The following is a 17,259-nucleotide window of genomic DNA, read 5'->3' as shown; positions in this document are numbered from 1 at the left end:
ATCTAACTTCCACCTATTGACTTATTCACATTTAAGACTGGATGTCAAAGAGTCTCAAAGAGAAACTTAAAATCAAGGGATTGAATAATTGACTAATTGTAGCTTTAAAAAGCATATCTGTCAGTATAACTTCTGGGTATATATCCACAAGAATTGAAAGCAGAGTATCAGTGACATATTTGTACATCTGTGTTCACAGCAACACTATTCACAACAGCCTACAGGTGGAAGCAACACAAATGTCCACAGACAGATGAATAAACCGTGGTATATATACAGTGGAATACTCTACAGCTTTTGAAAGGAAGAAAATCCTCTCATATACGACAATATGCATGAACCTTGAGGACACCATACTAAGTGAAATACACAGCCAGTCATAAGAGGTCAAGTACTGTAATAATGCCATTTATGTCTCTAAGGCAATCAAATTCATAGAAGTGGAAAGCAGAATGGTAGTTACCAGTTGGGGGAAAGCTGTTCAATGAGTACTGAGTGGAGTTGGGGGGTGGGAAAGCCGTTGTTCAGTGGGTATAGAGTTTAGTTGTGTAAGATGGCTAAGTTCTGACCTGTTTCAAACAAATACACTCAACACTACTGAACTGTACACTTAAAAATGGTTAAGGAGGTACATTTTATGATGCAGTTTTACCACATACACACACACAAAATGCATTTTCACCATTTTACATATAGGTTTTTGATGGAGATGGGGCGGGGCAGGTGTTTATAATGTATATGTAGTACGTAACCTTTATGTTGTAATTTCCTTTAAACCACACATGCAAAAAAACCTCTCACAACTTAGCATTTATTAAATATATTAAGTACTGAGCATCTTAAATAATAGTTTATTAGGGAGAAATACCGAGTGTACAGACTGAAGAAAACTGACTAGTCTGTCTCTCTGTGATTATCTCATTTATGTCTGTCTTTTCCGCTAAGCAGAAAGTAAGCTCCAGTGTCTAGCTTTATTCACCATTGTATCTCCAGGGCCTAGAAAACAGTATACAAATATTTATTCAATGAGCAAATATGGTATTAAACACTTGAGAGATGTGGTAACACCCAGGTCCATAATCACGAAATTCAAGTGTAATTAGAGATATACCATAAAGGAGGCAGAATCAACTTTCAAAAAACTAATTTTAATCAAAACAAAAATTGTTGATCATTAACAAGTTTATAAAACAGTGATTTAGTTACATAAATAAATTGATATCAGTGTATCAAATCTTAATTACTTTCAACTTCATGAGCATGTTTACATGGGTGATGAAGTACAACCTTTTTTTTTTCTTTTTACCTATTATAATAAATAAAATGGAGCGCATGAAATAGTTCCTCTAAACAAAAATACCTACAAACATACCTCTAGCATGTTCTCTAATGAAGGGAACAAGAGACACTGGACAACTTTTGCACCAAAACATAAAAATTGCTTTAAAAAGCACAAGGTTACAGAACCATCAGCTAAAGTAAAGACACTATACTGTAACCAAAGTTGGTATTTAATAATATAATGAACAGTTTGGTAGTTAGATCTCCAGTTTGGTTATTTTAAAGCATTAAGACAAGGCAAGATAGAAGGCTGCTTTCGTTTTGAGTAATTCTAGAGAAAATAAAATATATTTAAAAAAAAAGAAAGAAAACGGAAAAGTAGAACAGTCATACCTACACAACTTTCTGTCCTGCACAAAGTCAAAATACCTATGCAGAATAGATATATAATATATATAATGTTATTTGTGCACAAAGGTTAGCTTATTATTAGCTCACTGCAAAGGCGTAATGTATCATATGTCAATTGTTTTGGAAAACATTTTGCGTTTTGTGTCAAAAGGGTATTTCTTTTGAGTTTCCTAGGCTAGGAGGCACGAAGCCCAGTTCCGGCATACTGTATATTCTTAATGCTAAGGCTTGCTGCTCTGGCTGTGTATCTTGTCCCTCTTCGTTCTAGTGCCTGTTACAAGCATGTGTGGTGTAGTGGTTGGTGGTGTGTGTCTTGTGTCTGTGTGTATACATATATATATGTATACATAAGTTGTATAAATATATATACATATATAATTTCTCCCAGTAGATCTCAGTCCAACCATGCAATCCAAAAGGTGGCTCTGCACAGATGCCCAGCATGAAGCTCACCGCCTGAGCCAACCCTGAAGCAAGGCGCACTTTTAGTCCTTCTGATAGGTTTTCTCTCAGTTTTTTTTGTTGTTTTTGTTTAAAACCAAGCTACTGCAGCTTCAAGTATTTTGCATTACATAGAATATTTTTTATAAATTAGTTAATGTTATATTTTCAATATTCAGACATATACTATAATATATATACAGTACAATAAATGCTCTCATTCTTTTTTTAATTTTTTTTTGATAAATCCCTGAGAATGTATGTTGACAGTCGCTAAGTTTCCACATGCACAAGCATCGTGTGCCATGCTTCTGGACGAACAGCACTGCAAAGCCACGTGGGTCAGCCTTTTAACTATTAATATTTCGTTTTGTTGGTTTGTTTAAATATGCTGCAAATGTAAAGATGAGTTACAAAGGAGTAAAGCTGAATCCATTCGAGGTACTTATCACAGGATGGAGGTGTTCTGTTTGGTTTTAAAGCCATTTCAATTATTTTTTTTGAGGCTGTGAACGTATACAGAAAACAGGAGAGCTATGTGGACTTTGCCACTTGACAACATATACTCAGTGTAAACCCAACCTTTTCAACCTCTCTCTCATACAAAAAAAAGGAAGAGTTAAAAAAAAATAAAACAAAAGAGAAAGAAAAAGGGAAAAAAATTAAAAACACACGAACTTTCACAACATGACAATTTAGTCTGCAAACGCAATATAACTATACACATATAATACCGGTGTGGCTCTGTTCTTTAAGTTAAAAAGGGTACAAAGGCAGGCTCAAGTAAAAACAAACCATCCCTCCCAACCCCACCCCCACCCTCATTCATACAAGTTCTATCAACCAAACCTCTCCCGAACCAACATCATCAGTTTCTTTTTGCCTTTGTAGATTTGTTTCAGGTTGTCGATAAACTGTGTAAACTGAATGTGTCCATCATGCGCCATTAAGAAGGTCTCTCGGGCCTTGCTGAGGAACTCTATGAACTCACTATAGTGCCGAGGACTGATGTGTGTGAGCCGTGAGTGTGTTGTGTTGATGTAGGCCCCAATCGTGGCATCCAAGAGTTGCCTCAGGGGGGCTTTGTCCAGCGACATGAGCTTACCAGAGTTCCTCCTCCCGTGAAGCCCCACCACGCCAGGAGTGGTCAGAGTGCACCTGCGCAAAATGTCTGACAGTACCGTTGCACACTTGACACTCTTGACCACCAGAGGTATTATAGCTGCAAGCTCGTTTTTACCAAGGGAGTGGCTGAGCGCACAGGCCCACAAAACGTCGTTAATGGCAGGGTGCGTGTCCTGATTGTAGCTCAGGTTGAGATGGGTCATGGCCAGGGTGGCCAGCTTGTAGGCCCTCATGGGGTACCCGCGGTGCTCCATGTACCGTGCTATTGTGAAGAGCTGGGTGTAGCTCATGCCGGTTGTAGCAGCGTCAAGAACGATTTGGTACGCCGTCTCAAAAGCTATGTGATCCTTTTCACACAGGGTCAGCGCGGAGAGGGCACAGTTCTGAGGGTCCTTCATGGCGCACTGCAGTGCGAGTGTCCGGGCGCTGCTGGCCAGCTTTTCCTGCTGGTGGCAGTCCAGGTGGAGGCGGACGATGGTGCTGTTGGACATCACAGTGGTGGCAACAATACTTGTGGCTTCGGTGGGAGTAAAGAGTGTAAACCAGCTCTGCATGATGCTGTCCAGGGCATAAACACCTGCCAAGAACACAGAGAAGCCGCATTACTGACTGGCTGCCCAGGGGTCTTGCCTTACTTCCACTCTTTAATCAATGCTTACACTGTTAACTAGCACAGAACATGAGCCCGGCCAGAAAATCCTGCAAGGTAATGTGCCTGGGAGCAACCTTTTACAATAAGGTTATGATAGACTGTTATTCAGTGAAATGCCTAAGGAACATGAACTTCCTGTAATAAAGAGCGAATCCTCTCGGTAGCTGGTATTTGCGCTGTGCTGCTGCCTGCCTGCCGTTTCAGACAACGGCTTCTTGCTAATGAGTTCCAGTTCACTGGGGCCTCCTGTCAGTTACCGACTACAGAATGGGAGTCAGAAAAAGTACAACCCTCACCAGAATAGGGAGTCTTTATGTGATGTGTGTGTATGTGCCCAAGTTTAAAGTACACACAATACAAAATGATTAAACACACAAAGAAGCAAGGAAATGTGACCTGTAATCAGAGAGAAAAAAGTCAACAGAAGCAGACATACAGATGACTTGAATGTTTGAAATGGATGACAAGGTTTGACTGTCATTCTAAGTACACAGATCAATGTGCCTCAGCTGCAGGAAAATCCTAAACATGAGCCATTAAAAAGCAGGCACTAAATCGAAGAGAAATGAGGCCTCTGTCTTGGTGCAGGGTAGGGTAGTGGTGTGGCAGTTTTTGAACTGGTATTATCTTTGTATCGATGTACTAACGCATCACGTCGATAATATAACTTTTATATTGAGACCAATTTCCTGCTTTCCAAGATAACATACCATTGTAGATTAACAAAAGAAAAACAACAAGGAAAATGCTTTTACGGTATCTGCTGTGTCAGTCTTTAGATACACACTGAGGTGGCTGGTATTCTCAGCAAGAGGTGTGTATTCTTTTCTGATGCAAACGGAAAGAAATGGTGGCTGTTGAAGCACCGTTTATTTTAAACAGCCCTACTCGGTTTGTGCCGGCATTCTCACCAGGCGTGTCTGGGCTTTTGGTTCTGCCTCACTGCTGCAGAGGGGCGCTAGCTGGCTGAAGGGTTTCACAGACGGCGCCTGTATGTGCAGCCCAGGTCTTCTTGTGGCTACTAAAAATTCTCGTCCATCTGAAAGCTCACCTAAACCGTACCCAGTGGTCACTTCTCTGCTGGGTACCTTGAGAAATGCCCTCAGATAATGAAGGAAAAACTCAGAGCAACTAGATAACTGTATATTATTTTCATTAAAGTGCTATGAACCCCTAACCCACAGTCTGAAGGTATTTTCAGATGGTTTCCCTCCTACCAAAGTTTCATATTCATTCCATTTCTGGAATATGAAAACTGTAAATCTGATTATCACAAGAAGCTACTAAAGGCACCTTAAGTGTGACAGAACAACTGAATAAAAAGGGTTTACTCCCTAGCCTATTCCATTTTAGATAAGACGCTGGGGCCCCACGAATGTGACAGGAACAATGCAAGTGGGCAGAACTGGAGGTGGAAGGTGAGGGTTGGGGGAAGGGAGCTCCCGTAGGTTGCTGGAAGGGGCAGGAGCCTTGGAAACGTCAAAGTAACAGAGTGAAAATGTTCTTGTGTGTATCTGGAAGTGACAAGTTGAACCTGACCACAAGGCACCTGGGGAAGCCCCCTGTCCTGACTCTACCTACCCACTTCAGTAGCGCACGTCACCAGCCACCTCACCATCTCCCGTCGCCGCCAGTTTAAGGTTGACAGTGTCATTCGCATAACCTGTAAAGACAGGAAAACAGAATGCTTTGGAAGGTTATACCAAGTCAGTGAAAAAGAAAACAGTGCACCCCAAGGTAGAACCTTATTTGGAGCAAAACTCGGCAAATGAACTTGGGTTTGTCTACGGCTTCCCTCGCTGGTCTCGTCCCAGCCTGGGAGGCAGGAGGTCTGTGTTCTCCTCCTGGTGCACCGACTGGCTAGATGTAGCATCCTGGGCAAGCCACTCAATCAACCACTTTTCTCCTCTGCAAAACTCAAAGGCTGGACTGGCACATTAAACATGGCCGACGTGCTCTTCTCCTCCCCATCTTTAACATTCCCTGCTTTTAAATCTCTGAGCCACCTCTTGAATCAATTCTGACTGGGAACCCTCCATTTAAAAAAAAATAATTGTTTTAGTTATTTCTTCAGCCTCTTTTGTCCCTTCCTGGTGATTAAGAAGATCAGCACAAGTCTACAGAAGGGAATCCTTTGGCACCATTGGCAATCTAATTTTGTTGTTTACTTTCTAATGGATTCCTAGATAAAATCAACCATACCTTACTGCTTCCCTCATTTTTTAAGATTCAGAACCTCTAGGAACATAATACTCTCTTGGAAAGGTCTATGGGATTCCTTCCTGGGTCCCAGGAAGAATGAGGCAGGGAGCAAGCTCCTATTTACCATTTACCAAAATAATCTGCCAGAATTCCAAATAACCAGAAAACTCATGTTAATGGCTCTTTCTGCATCGTATCTCTGAGGCAAATGATAACAAAAGTAAGCCAAACGATATGAAGTTATTTTTAAAAAGAAACTTCTAAAATGTCATCATATAGCTTTAAGTATAATTTCCCATGCCCTCTACTTGTAGAGTACTATATATATGGCAAGGGCATTTTCCTGTCATCTAATTCTTTAACCTTATTAATCACTGTAAGGAGAAGCTATAACTAGAAAACTGTATGAATCATCTAACTGGGGCATTCTAATCCCCATACTTTAGAAAATTAGAAGGTGGCAATTTCTTTTACTGCTTTTCATGGAGGGAAAAACACAAATGTTAATAGGGATTCCCTGAGAAAAGTAGAAACATAAACTTTTGAGTTCCTGATTTATACAGTAATCTTTTCAGATACTCTAAGGAAGCCACATCTACTTAAATAACTAACTTGTAGTGTCCTTGATAATATGTCTAAGCATGCGTGCTGAAGCTGAAACCAGACCCAATCCCTCTACCTTTACCTAATTTTCTCAGGGTTATAAAAGGAGACAGAACTGTCCATCTGTTATGAAAATGAAAAAACATCAATAAATATCTATACTTCCTCTAAAAATAGAACCCTAACAACTGAATCTTTATTACACATGAGAGCTTAAGTCATGCACAGGAATAACTCTTCTTCACTCATTAAAGGAGAAACGGTGAGGTTAAGGCTCTAATACAGAAGATGATTTTTTTGTCGAAAGACACCAACAGGGCTTCTGAGCGGCACAGTCCTACACGTGCAGCTGCAGAGCGGCGCAGCTGGGAACGACTGCGTCTGTGAAGCGCAGGGCTCTCCTGAGGTCTAGCAGACCTGTGCACCAAAGAGTCATGGGCCTGCACTGAAACACGCAAAGCAGCAGACACAGTCTGAGGATGATGCTTTTATTAGCAGCCCTTGGCACCCCGGTAAAAACCACAGTCACGTACCTGCAGGCCCAGCTCCAGAGACACTTTCAAGAGAGTGATGTCTGGCAAACTGTCCATGAGAGTTGCTATTTTAAATGCATCCTGGGCAAGCTTGAAGATGTGGGATGAGGAGTGAATGTTTTTCTGGATGGATTCTAATACTGTTTCCAGCCTCCGAACATCACCTGCAATGAACAGGGGGAAACAAAATCAAGGCAGAGCAAAACAAACAAAAAAACCATACACACACACCCAAAGGGAGTTTAAAAAGGAACAAAACACAAAGCACAAGTTAATTTACATGTAATGTTCACAGATGGCCCAACCAAGTGTCTCAAGGTTATTGCAATATCTGTGCATCCCAGCTTCAAAAAAAGGTAACACTGAGACACACCCTCAGTGACTAAAAGCATGTGAACCAGAACCAATAAGAGATAGCAAATAGTTGTCTCAGGTTCCTACTGATGTATTTCTGGTGAGTATTTCAGGGAGAAAAAAAATGGAACCCAACTTTTTAATCTGCTTCTGGAGCTCACCCACCATTTACATGGCATGGTGACTAAACCCGAACTCTGCCAGGAGCCAGTTTAACGATGCAGTTAAATGAGGAAAATGTTGCCTCAAGTGAGTAGCACCTGTTTTGCTTCCTAAGCTAACATCTAAAGAAAAGAATCCTTTACAACATAAGCTCCACCACTGAGAACATGATGGAAAACATGACCCTTAAAGAGTCAAATTCACGAAATAATCACAAGACCTCAGGACGACCCAGTACCTTTGGCTGCAGTTAGCATGGTGGACGCCAGCTCACACTGCTGGGATTCTATGTGGCTTAGAGTGAACCAGCGAGGGTATCGGTTGGGAACAACTGATGCAATGTGGTGTGGGCGGGTGAGGTCTCCCGTTGGAGCAGTAGATTCCAATACTAGCAACCTGTAATGATAAGACAAGGCAGGCAGCGCTCAGTGATCACCTGTCCATCACCTGGGCCACAGGGACTGGCAGAAGCCAGAGGAGAGGGAACACGCTGGGAGAGACTGCTCAGGACCTTGGTGAGGGGAGAGCTGGTACAGCTATGCTCTGCTGTCCGGATGCTGAAGTTACCTCATTAATGGCTCACTACCTAAACCTAAGAGTTTCCTTTCTTTAGCATCATTCAGAAAATGGCAATATTCGAGGAAATGAAGATATGTTACAATAGAGAGCTTTGAAACACAAGTCTTAGTGTTTACCTACTGTAAAATTTCTGAACCTTATAATTCACTAAAAAATAAAAATCGAAAGAAATTGATAGTGAAGTGGATATTTAAGACTGAGATGATAAAGAGTTAGGGATCACTGTATAGTTGAGACGAATAAGCTTAACTTACTAAAATGGGAGGGAAAGCAAAAGAAAAATGACTTCCTTTCCATATATTCACACTTTCTGCAGAATTAGTTCCTTATACTTCAGAAATTTGTAGTTTAAAAATGTTCTATCAATCACATTACATACAGATGATGAGTGCAAATGATCTGAGTATTTGTCCCTTGACAGTCTTACACAAACTCAGCACCACTTCTTATTTTAATCAGTCTGTCTTTAAGAATGCTGACTTATAAAGAACAACCACTGAAACACAGCACATGCTCAGTGGTCTCTTCCAAATACAAGCACCAACGAGATTAGCAAAGTAGCTGTAACTGCAATAGTTTTTTTTTTACAACCATCAAAAATACTGACCTTCACTCAAGTACACCAGTTCAGGGACTGTGGAGTAAGAGCTGGGGGCCAGGAGAGGTTGGTGGGCTCAGGCTGCGATGCTGGGCTTAGGGCCTCGCCCAACAGCAGTTACTGCTCTGACAGGTCAAATGCCTCCCTCCCTTTTCCTTTTATGTAGGGACACAGAGATGTTAGCATTAGACGGTGGCAATTTAGTAGTAAGAATTTTGGTGAGGTTGCTAGTTAGCTTTTTAAAAATTCAGAATATCCTTATATTCACAGACAGATCTTTCCAGAGTTGCTGTAGAGGAAACTAGTCAACATTCCTGGAAAGATGGTTAAATGATTGTGAAAGCACCTTTCTTCAGGACTTCCCCTCTCTTTCTAGAAAGACTAAGAAGCAAGTAAGCCACAGGTCTCTTTTCCTTCCTGTTCCCCTGGCTGTTCCCAGAGGCTGGAAACAGTATCAGAATCCATCGAGAAGAACATTCACTCCTAGCATACTGCTGCTAAGTCACTTCAGTCGTGTCCGACTCTGTGCGACCCCATAGACGGCAGCCCACCAGGCTCCCCTGTCCCTGGGATTCTCCAGGCGAGAACACTGGAGTGGGTTGCCATTTCCTTCTCCAATGCATGCAAGTGAAAAGTGAAAGTGAAGTCGCTCAGTCGTGTCTGACTCTTAGCGACCCCATGGACTGCAGCCTACCAGGCTCCTCCATCCACGGGATTTTCCAGGCAAGAGTACTGGAGTAGGGTGCCACTGCCTTCTCCGGCTAGCATACTAGAGATGCTCTAATAGTTCACACCACCTCCCTCCCATAGCAGCCCTTTGGCTGAGGGCATGTGGCAGGTGGAAAAGAGGTGGTAACAATTCCCCTGTGCCCTGCTGAAATTCCCCATGAACATTCTGCCTTGGCAGCCACCAAGGGCAGACATAGATGAGTTTCTGAATGTTAGAAAAGTAAGCCTTTCTCCTCCTGATAGATACCTTCACATAAGCCAGATACACAGAGAAACCTTAAGCTATTTTACCCTTAAACTTAACAGGATTTGAGGCAATAGCATCTGGTGGCATCACAGCATTAGCATCCTTCCCTTTGCACAGAAGCACAAATCTTAGTACAGAGCAGAGTGCCTGTCTTCATCTGACAACTTCCATTTCAGCTTCCAAAAATGGGAATAGGAACATACTTATAAAATTGTTCTCTAAAATACAAACCAAGTGGTGTAAAGTAATTTGGTGGGGGACTTTTGCTCATGTTAGTTATTTTTTTTTTTTTGATATTTAAAAAATAGACGAGAGAACTTTTAAAGTTTTCCTGATATGTTAATGAGATTTCATGTTGCCAAGGAAAGCATGTCAAATTAAAAGATGTCAGCCTCCATACACAATGACACACAGGTACATATAAACACATACATGAATACACACTCTGCTGCTGCTACTAAGTCGCTTCAGTCGTGTCCGACTCTGTGTGACCCCATAGACGGCAGCCCACCAGGCTCCCCCGTCCCTGGGATTCTCCAGGCAAGAACACTGGAGTGGGTTGCCATTTCCTCCTCCAATGCATGAAAGTGAAAAGTGAAAGTGAAGTTGCTCAGTCGTGTCTGCCTCTGAGCGACCCCATGGACTGCAGCCTACCAGGCTCCTCCATCCATGGGATTTTCCAGGCAAGAGTACTAGAGTGGGTTGCCACTGCCTTCTCCGGAATACACACTCTATTGCTGCATAAAAAAGAGGCCTCCTGTGATTTATGAGTTATACTCATACAGGAAAGGCATTGTTTTTGAATCCACTACACTGGCTAACTGTGGAATCAAACTATTTTCCAACATCTCAAGTTGGAGGTGTGTCTTTACATGGCAATAACAGGGTCTAATCTGCACTTTAACAAGTGTGTTGATTTAAAAAAAAAAAAAAAAGACAAAAGGAAAAAGCTCACATTTTAAGAAAGTAGATTATTTCTTTCAGGTCCTTAAAGTTTAAAAGGCTATATATAAGATTGAAAAATGTAATCTTGAATGCATTAAAAAATATTCAGCTACCACAAATTCATGATGAAAATAATTCCTTTGTGAACTGACTTTATAAAGGAGGAGAAAACAGAAAAGTCAGCGGCAGAAGACAACGTGTTCCAATTATTATTACTGAAAGAGGGACTGAGGGTGGCGGGAGCAGAGCGGAGGCAGGAAAATCCTGGGCGACCCCTGGACTGCGATGCCGTCCACGCCGGACAGAGTCCCACCTTCTCTCACTCTCCAGTTGAGAGCAAACGTGCTTCCTCGCCAGGACGGCTCTCCTGCACTACTGACGGGGACGCGTAACTGCAGCAGGTGTGAAGGGCTCCCTCAATTATATTCAGCCAAGTGTATGTATTATTTACCACTGTTTCAAAATCTAATTTTTTCAAAATAATGAGTTATTTAGGAAGGTTTCAACATTTGCTGCCTTGTGACTAAACCCAACCTGAAACTGTTCTCTGGTCTCAAATTCTAGCTTCAAGACAGAGTAGGATAAAGCCACCATGAACGTGAGTGTGACAGCCGACAAGAATACCCTCTTTCCCTTACTTTAAATAAAACAAAAGCCAAACGAGGCAACAAACTACCACCACCACAACTGCAGAAGCACGATAGCTTCTTCAGATTCCTGCTGCCTACAAGAAACACGGATGAGCGAGAAGTCAGTTACGTTTCCCCGGTGGGGATTTGGATCGCCACTGCGCACGGGGCGGAATACGTACCGCATTGCTCTCAGTGCAATTTTGTATGCCAGTTCAGCATCGTGAGGTAGGAGAGAGGTGAAGAGATACTTGGCAAATGTGTGCATTGGAACACTCTCCCGATGGATTATTTCGCCTAAACCACTATATGGGCCGGCTGTAGGAAGAGAGCATATACATTTTACATTCTTAAACAAGGAACTAAGACTTCTTGTAAAGTATAAATTTCTTATGTAAAGTTATAAACAGCGTTAATCTACTGAAGAATGTAATCTAAGTGACATGATTGAAATGAATACAATTCTTAAGTCAGAAATGATGCGACAGGGTAGAGTAGACAACATCAAATTCACTTCAGGAACAACTCCCTGCAGCACAGCTGAAAGTGAATCACACAACTAGGGGGCGGAGCTTGTTCACACTACAACTGCTTCAGGAAACAAGGAAGCAGGAAACCTCACTCAACTCAGGACAGGCCCTCTCTCAATGTGTGATATCTATGTGCCCAGATTTTCAAATACACAGATGACTCTCAGCTTCACTTTGGAACCTGCCCCAGACTCAGCTGGAGGGGCACACATAAGCCAGGCTTCCAGAAAAGAGTGCTCTGCTTCAGGGGGAGGGATGGAGATTCTGAACCACAAATTCCAATACAAAGACTTTTAAGTATTGCTGCTTTTAATAAGGAGAAAGAGATGTTAATTCTCAGAAAGTGATTAATAATAAAAAATAGAATAATACTCACCATACGCAAAAGAAAAAAAGTAACTGAGTCTGCCACCATTTGGGCTTCAAAAGATCAATTTCAAAAGCAAATTTATATTGAAGCTATCAAAATTCATTTCTCAGAAGTTATGATAGGCATCGTGGCAGAGCTGACTCCCCCTTTGTCTTCTCTAAATGCTACCTTACGAAGGGCAATACCAACTTTTAAAACAAATTTTGAAAGGAAACCACAGTGGTTAGTTCAACTACTTTCCGCTTAGGTACTTTGAGGTCTAGTTACTGTAAAGTGTTTTGTAAATTAGTTTCCATCTCACCTTTGGGTAACATTGGTTTCATGACTCTAGAATTATGAACCATCACATTACTGCTCAAAGGACATAATACACTTGATTTCCATGAGAAAACTAAGTCTGGTGAAGGGTTTAGAATGCAAGAAATGCAGTTTAGAGGAAACGGTGAAAGGAGTTATTGAACTGGGCACTCTGGTAAGAACATGATATATTTTAGATCATTTTAAACTAACAGAAGTTGTTTTTAAATGTCATTGTTTCATTCTTTGGTTAGCAGTTTTGAACTGTTCCTTATTTAAGTACTTTAAAAGTCATGTAGACTACTTTTTTACCAAGACAAACTGAAGATATTTTAAAATGTTTTAGTGATCTGGTATTAGTAAAAAGTTGATATAGCATTACAGTTTTTACCCTTAGTTCATATGAGGCCAAATTATTTGTTACTATGATAGACTGAATGCTTGCCCTCCTCTCAAATTCCTATGTTGAAGCCCTATCTCCCAACGTGAATGTAGTTGAAGACAGGGCCTTTATGGAAGTAATTAAGGCTAAGTGAGGTCACAGGGGCCCTGACCTGGTCCAACAGAAGTAGCGTCCCTTAAGAAGAGACAAGAGTGAATGCTGTCTCTGCCTTGTGAGAACTCAGAGAAGGCAGCCCTGTGCGAGGCAGCAGGAGGGCCCTCACCAGAAAGTGAACTAGCAAGCGCCTTGGCCTTGGACTTCTCGGCCTCCAGAACTGTGAGAAATAAACTTCTGTTGTTTAAGCATCTAACCTGTAGTATTTTTTTTATGGCAGCTTGAGCAGAGTAAGACATTAACTCTACTTTATTAAGGACTAATTATAGCAAACATCTGTTTTTCTTCTGTATCTCTCCTCCATTTCCTTTCAGCATTTCCCTTAAACCATCAAGTTCCCTTTCTGTACTATGCAAGGAAAGCCAGGATGCATAATCAATATAATAGCACTTCCCAACAAGCAAAACATTCAGTCAGGTATCATAGAATTATTTGTCAATGAATAATCAGTGTCCCAGAGCTCCAGTGTACTGAAAAGTGAAAAAATTAAATTTGGAATCTAAGTTCCCCAGAAGTGTTTTTCCAGTATGTCCACAGTATGTCTAGTATGATCCAATATGCCCACAGTATGTCCAGAAGTGACTAACACTCAGCAACAATACAGGGTTACTGCTTCCTCTTTTTCAGATACTTAGGTCAGCTAACTAATTTGCCCCTGAAATTCACAGAGTATAAATGCATGAAGAACTTGGTGCCCAGTGCAGTTGATTCTATCATGGAGCATTTATCTTTTGGAGTTTATAGAAATGGTCCCTTGGCTTCCCCTTGGACTTCTTCCTGTCCTGCACCACCCACTCTTTGTGGGCTGAGCAAGGCTGGGAAAGGAGCGGAGGCTGGGATAAGTCATCAGCACTCCTTATCGGGCATAGTTCTAATTAAAATGTTTAACAAGAAAGTATGGTCTAATCAAAGAGTAAAACAAAGTTTAAAAATATTCGTAAGTAATGAACATGAAGACATAAGATAAGTAAGTGATGAACAGGTATCAGACACTATCAACTTTGAAAAGCACGTATCCTCTTCTATTCCTTCAGAATAATAAAACTCAAAAGGCAGTTTACCAAGAGTTATTAAGAGCCAGTATAAAAATAACTGTACTTCTAAAATATATAAATGTAAAGTGCATTTAATGAAAAAAATTTTTTTCAACTAGATCTTTAGCTTTGGACATATAAGAGAGGTTTTGAAATGCTATTTTCTCTAAATCCCTTCCCTAAGTATAGTCATTCCAAATACAAGACAAAGAAACCATATTCTATGAGCTTATCAATCACAGAGAATCCCACAAAAATAACACACATGTACTTGAGAGATGGAAGCAATTAAAAAGTTCTGACATCTCCCAAATCTGTGTAAAAGACTGCTAATGCTAAGTTGCCTCAGTCTTGTCTGACTCTGTGTGACCCCATGGATTGTAGCCCACCAGGCTGCTCTGTCCATGGGATTCTCCAGGCAAGAATACTGGAGTGGGTTGCCATTTCCTTCTCCAGTAAAAGAGTAGGTTACCACATTAAGTACACTTATTGTTGACAAGGAAAAAACATTTAAAAAAATATCAGTCAAAATTTGGGGATTTGTCTGTTTGGCTCAGATGGTAAAAAATCTGCTTGCAATGCAGGAGACTGGGGTTCAATCCCCAGTCAGGAAGATCCCAGGAGAAAGGAATGGCTACCCAGTCCAGTACTCTTGCCTGGAGAATTCCATGAACAGAGGAGCCTGGCGGGCTACAGTCCATGGAGTCACAGGAAGTTGGACATGATTGAGCAACTAACATTTTCACTTTTCTCTTGACCTTACAAGAAAGAAAGAAAAAAACTTGACTTTGCCTTATTCTATGAAACTTTTACCTTGATGAATCTACACCTAATGGATTTTCTGAAATAATTAGCACAGTGAAAATTCACTTCTACAGTTGTTGGTCCTTTATCAGGATGTGCAAATGACAGGTTCAAAATCCAGAAGTCATGTAACAGCCAATAATTTGGAGGAATGCCAACCAGTTTCCATTTTATTACTTAATAGATCCAAGGAATATGGCTACCAGTCATAAAGGAATATGGCTACCAGCAATAATTCACTAAATATAAAATTTACATTTATCTCAAGAACAACAGTTTAAAAATAAACAGTCCTTTTTAAAGCTTGTGACATTCAAATAGGGCTCATTTTTAGCAGCCTCATTGCTTACATGACCACCTAATAAATAGTAAACATCTAAACATCTATACTTTTTTATTAAGTGATACTACTTTTTGGAAAATGAACATGCCTGTGACACTCAGCGACCATACCAATCAGGATAACTACTGTATTAAATGTACTCAAACAGTATTCCCAACATAAGAAAGCGGAATGCCTAAATAAAATGGGCTAAACAAGTGGAGAAGTTATCAGTTACCTTCTAACAGGAAGACTGCTTGCTTGCGAAAAATTTTCACCAGTGTGTCGTCCAATTCAATCTCCTGAAGCTTGGAGATGAGCTGTTCCTCGTTGCGGCAAACCTTCTCCTGGGTGTACAGCCCGTCAGGCATGACCCGCTGCTGTCCCAGCCCTATTAGGGCTACTTCCACGGCCAGCGTTAGGTAGGATTCCCCTTCTTCTAGGAATTTGTGTGCAGGTAGATGCTGGTATTCCAGAGACTTGCACTGTCCCATATTCTCTGTCACAGAAGAAATCAGAGTTCAGAAACTACTTTTGCAGATGTTCTGACAGGCACAATCTATTAATATTTTACCCGGAACTCTTATTAAACGAATTATTGACTTAGCTCCAAGAAAGCTGGAAAACCATGTTAAAGTATATAGTTTTCCAATATCTTTAAAAAAAATGACCATCAATTGACTAAATGTGTATGTTCTGGAGGAAAGCATAGAACAAATATTTTTCTCTCATTAAAAAGGAATCACCAAAGAAAACCATAAATCTAAGAAGAGATACTAAGAATACTTAACAGTAAACAAAATTTTAATTAACCAAGAGTAAAATTACAGGATGACTGTAATAGTTACCAATTTTTTAAAGTCTAGAATTGAAAATTTTTCATACTTTTACCAGTGTTGTAATTTATAATAAAAACAGTAGAGAACACAACATATATGTAACTCAATTTCATGGTCCTTTTTGTTATCAGAGTCATCAGTTGTCAAAAGAGAATGATTCTCTGAACATCGTCTTATCACTGTTAAGGTGCTTCTATTTACAAATTCTTAACAAACTTCAACTGTCAAACTCCCAAGGAAAGTGGATTCAGAGTCATACCCTCACCCTCCTGATAAGAGTTTGGGTCACCAAAATCCATGAGGGCAACCACCACAGGCTAGATAATTAACTCTCCAAGCTAATCCAGTCATGGGAGCAGCAAAGGTACAAACCTTCTTCCCTGCCATATGATATATATCCTTATTTTATATCTTTATGCTGGAAAATAGTAAGAAACACAGATAAATTCTTAGATACACAATCACTGATAGAAGGGAATGAGTATTTTTAGGTTCTTGATACATGCTGCCAACTGTCAACGCCAAGACTTTCCCCAGTTTGAGAAGCCTGCCTAAAAAGTGGCAGTACCATTTCCTGCTAACCGCTAGTCCTGTTAACTATATGGAATGGACTCATAGAAGGAACAGCGAAGAACCATGACCAGTGACGAACGCCATTCAGGGTTTAGGTGGGGAGCACACGAGACAAACGTCAACGTTTTTATTATTTTATTTTTATGTTTTACTTTTACCTGTAAAATCTGAGAACACAGGGAAGCCTTCGTCGTCAGTGCGGCAGGCTTCCATAAGGCTGCTGAAAAGTGTGCCCACGGGATCCAGGGGGTGTCCAACCCAGCCCTCCAGATTGGTTATTGAGGTTATGCTTTTATGGGGTAGCTCTGTGTAAGAAAAGAGAATTGAGATATGAAGAGAAGTAGAGGAAAGAAAGGCTTTACCATTTAATAGCAGCATCCTCACAAATTAATACTACATTCAATTCAAAATTCCTCTTTAATTAAAAAACAAGGTTTCGTAAA

At 40.7% G+C, this 17,259-nt stretch overlaps 1 protein-coding gene across 5 annotated transcripts in view; it reads right to left on the bottom strand.

The window, feature by feature from the left end:
* Positions 1-1,127: 1,127 nt before the first annotated feature.
* ZSWIM6 (zinc finger SWIM-type containing 6) overlaps positions 1,128-17,259 on the bottom strand; it is a 211,923-nt gene continuing 195,791 nt past the window's right edge. For all 5 annotated transcript variants that reach the window (XM_086361862.1, XM_086361865.1, XM_086361864.1 and 2 more), the window contains 7 exons: positions 16,975-17,121; positions 15,643-15,903; positions 11,674-11,809; positions 8,003-8,160; positions 7,249-7,412; positions 5,492-5,573; positions 1,128-3,835 (listed from right to left, as the gene is read on the bottom strand). In XM_086361862.1, coding sequence (XP_086217988.1) covers positions 2,973-3,835; positions 5,492-5,573; positions 7,249-7,412; positions 8,003-8,160; positions 11,674-11,809; positions 15,643-15,903; positions 16,975-17,121 — 1,811 coding nt within the window. In that variant the 3' untranslated portion in view covers positions 1,128-2,972. The remainder of the gene's footprint in view (positions 3,836-5,491; positions 5,574-7,248; positions 7,413-8,002; positions 8,161-11,673; positions 11,810-15,642; positions 15,904-16,974; positions 17,122-17,259) is intronic.

The sequence above is a fragment of the Bos grunniens genome, chromosome 20 (assembly GCF_055505025.1).
Source record: "Bos grunniens cultivar Pamir isolate PY7600 chromosome 20, Bosgru_T2T1.0, whole genome shotgun sequence".
In the NCBI taxonomy this organism is placed as follows: Eukaryota; Metazoa; Chordata; class Mammalia; order Artiodactyla; family Bovidae; genus Bos; species Bos grunniens.
Note: the sequence above shows the minus strand (reverse complement) of the source record. Positions and strands in the feature narration are given on the sequence as shown.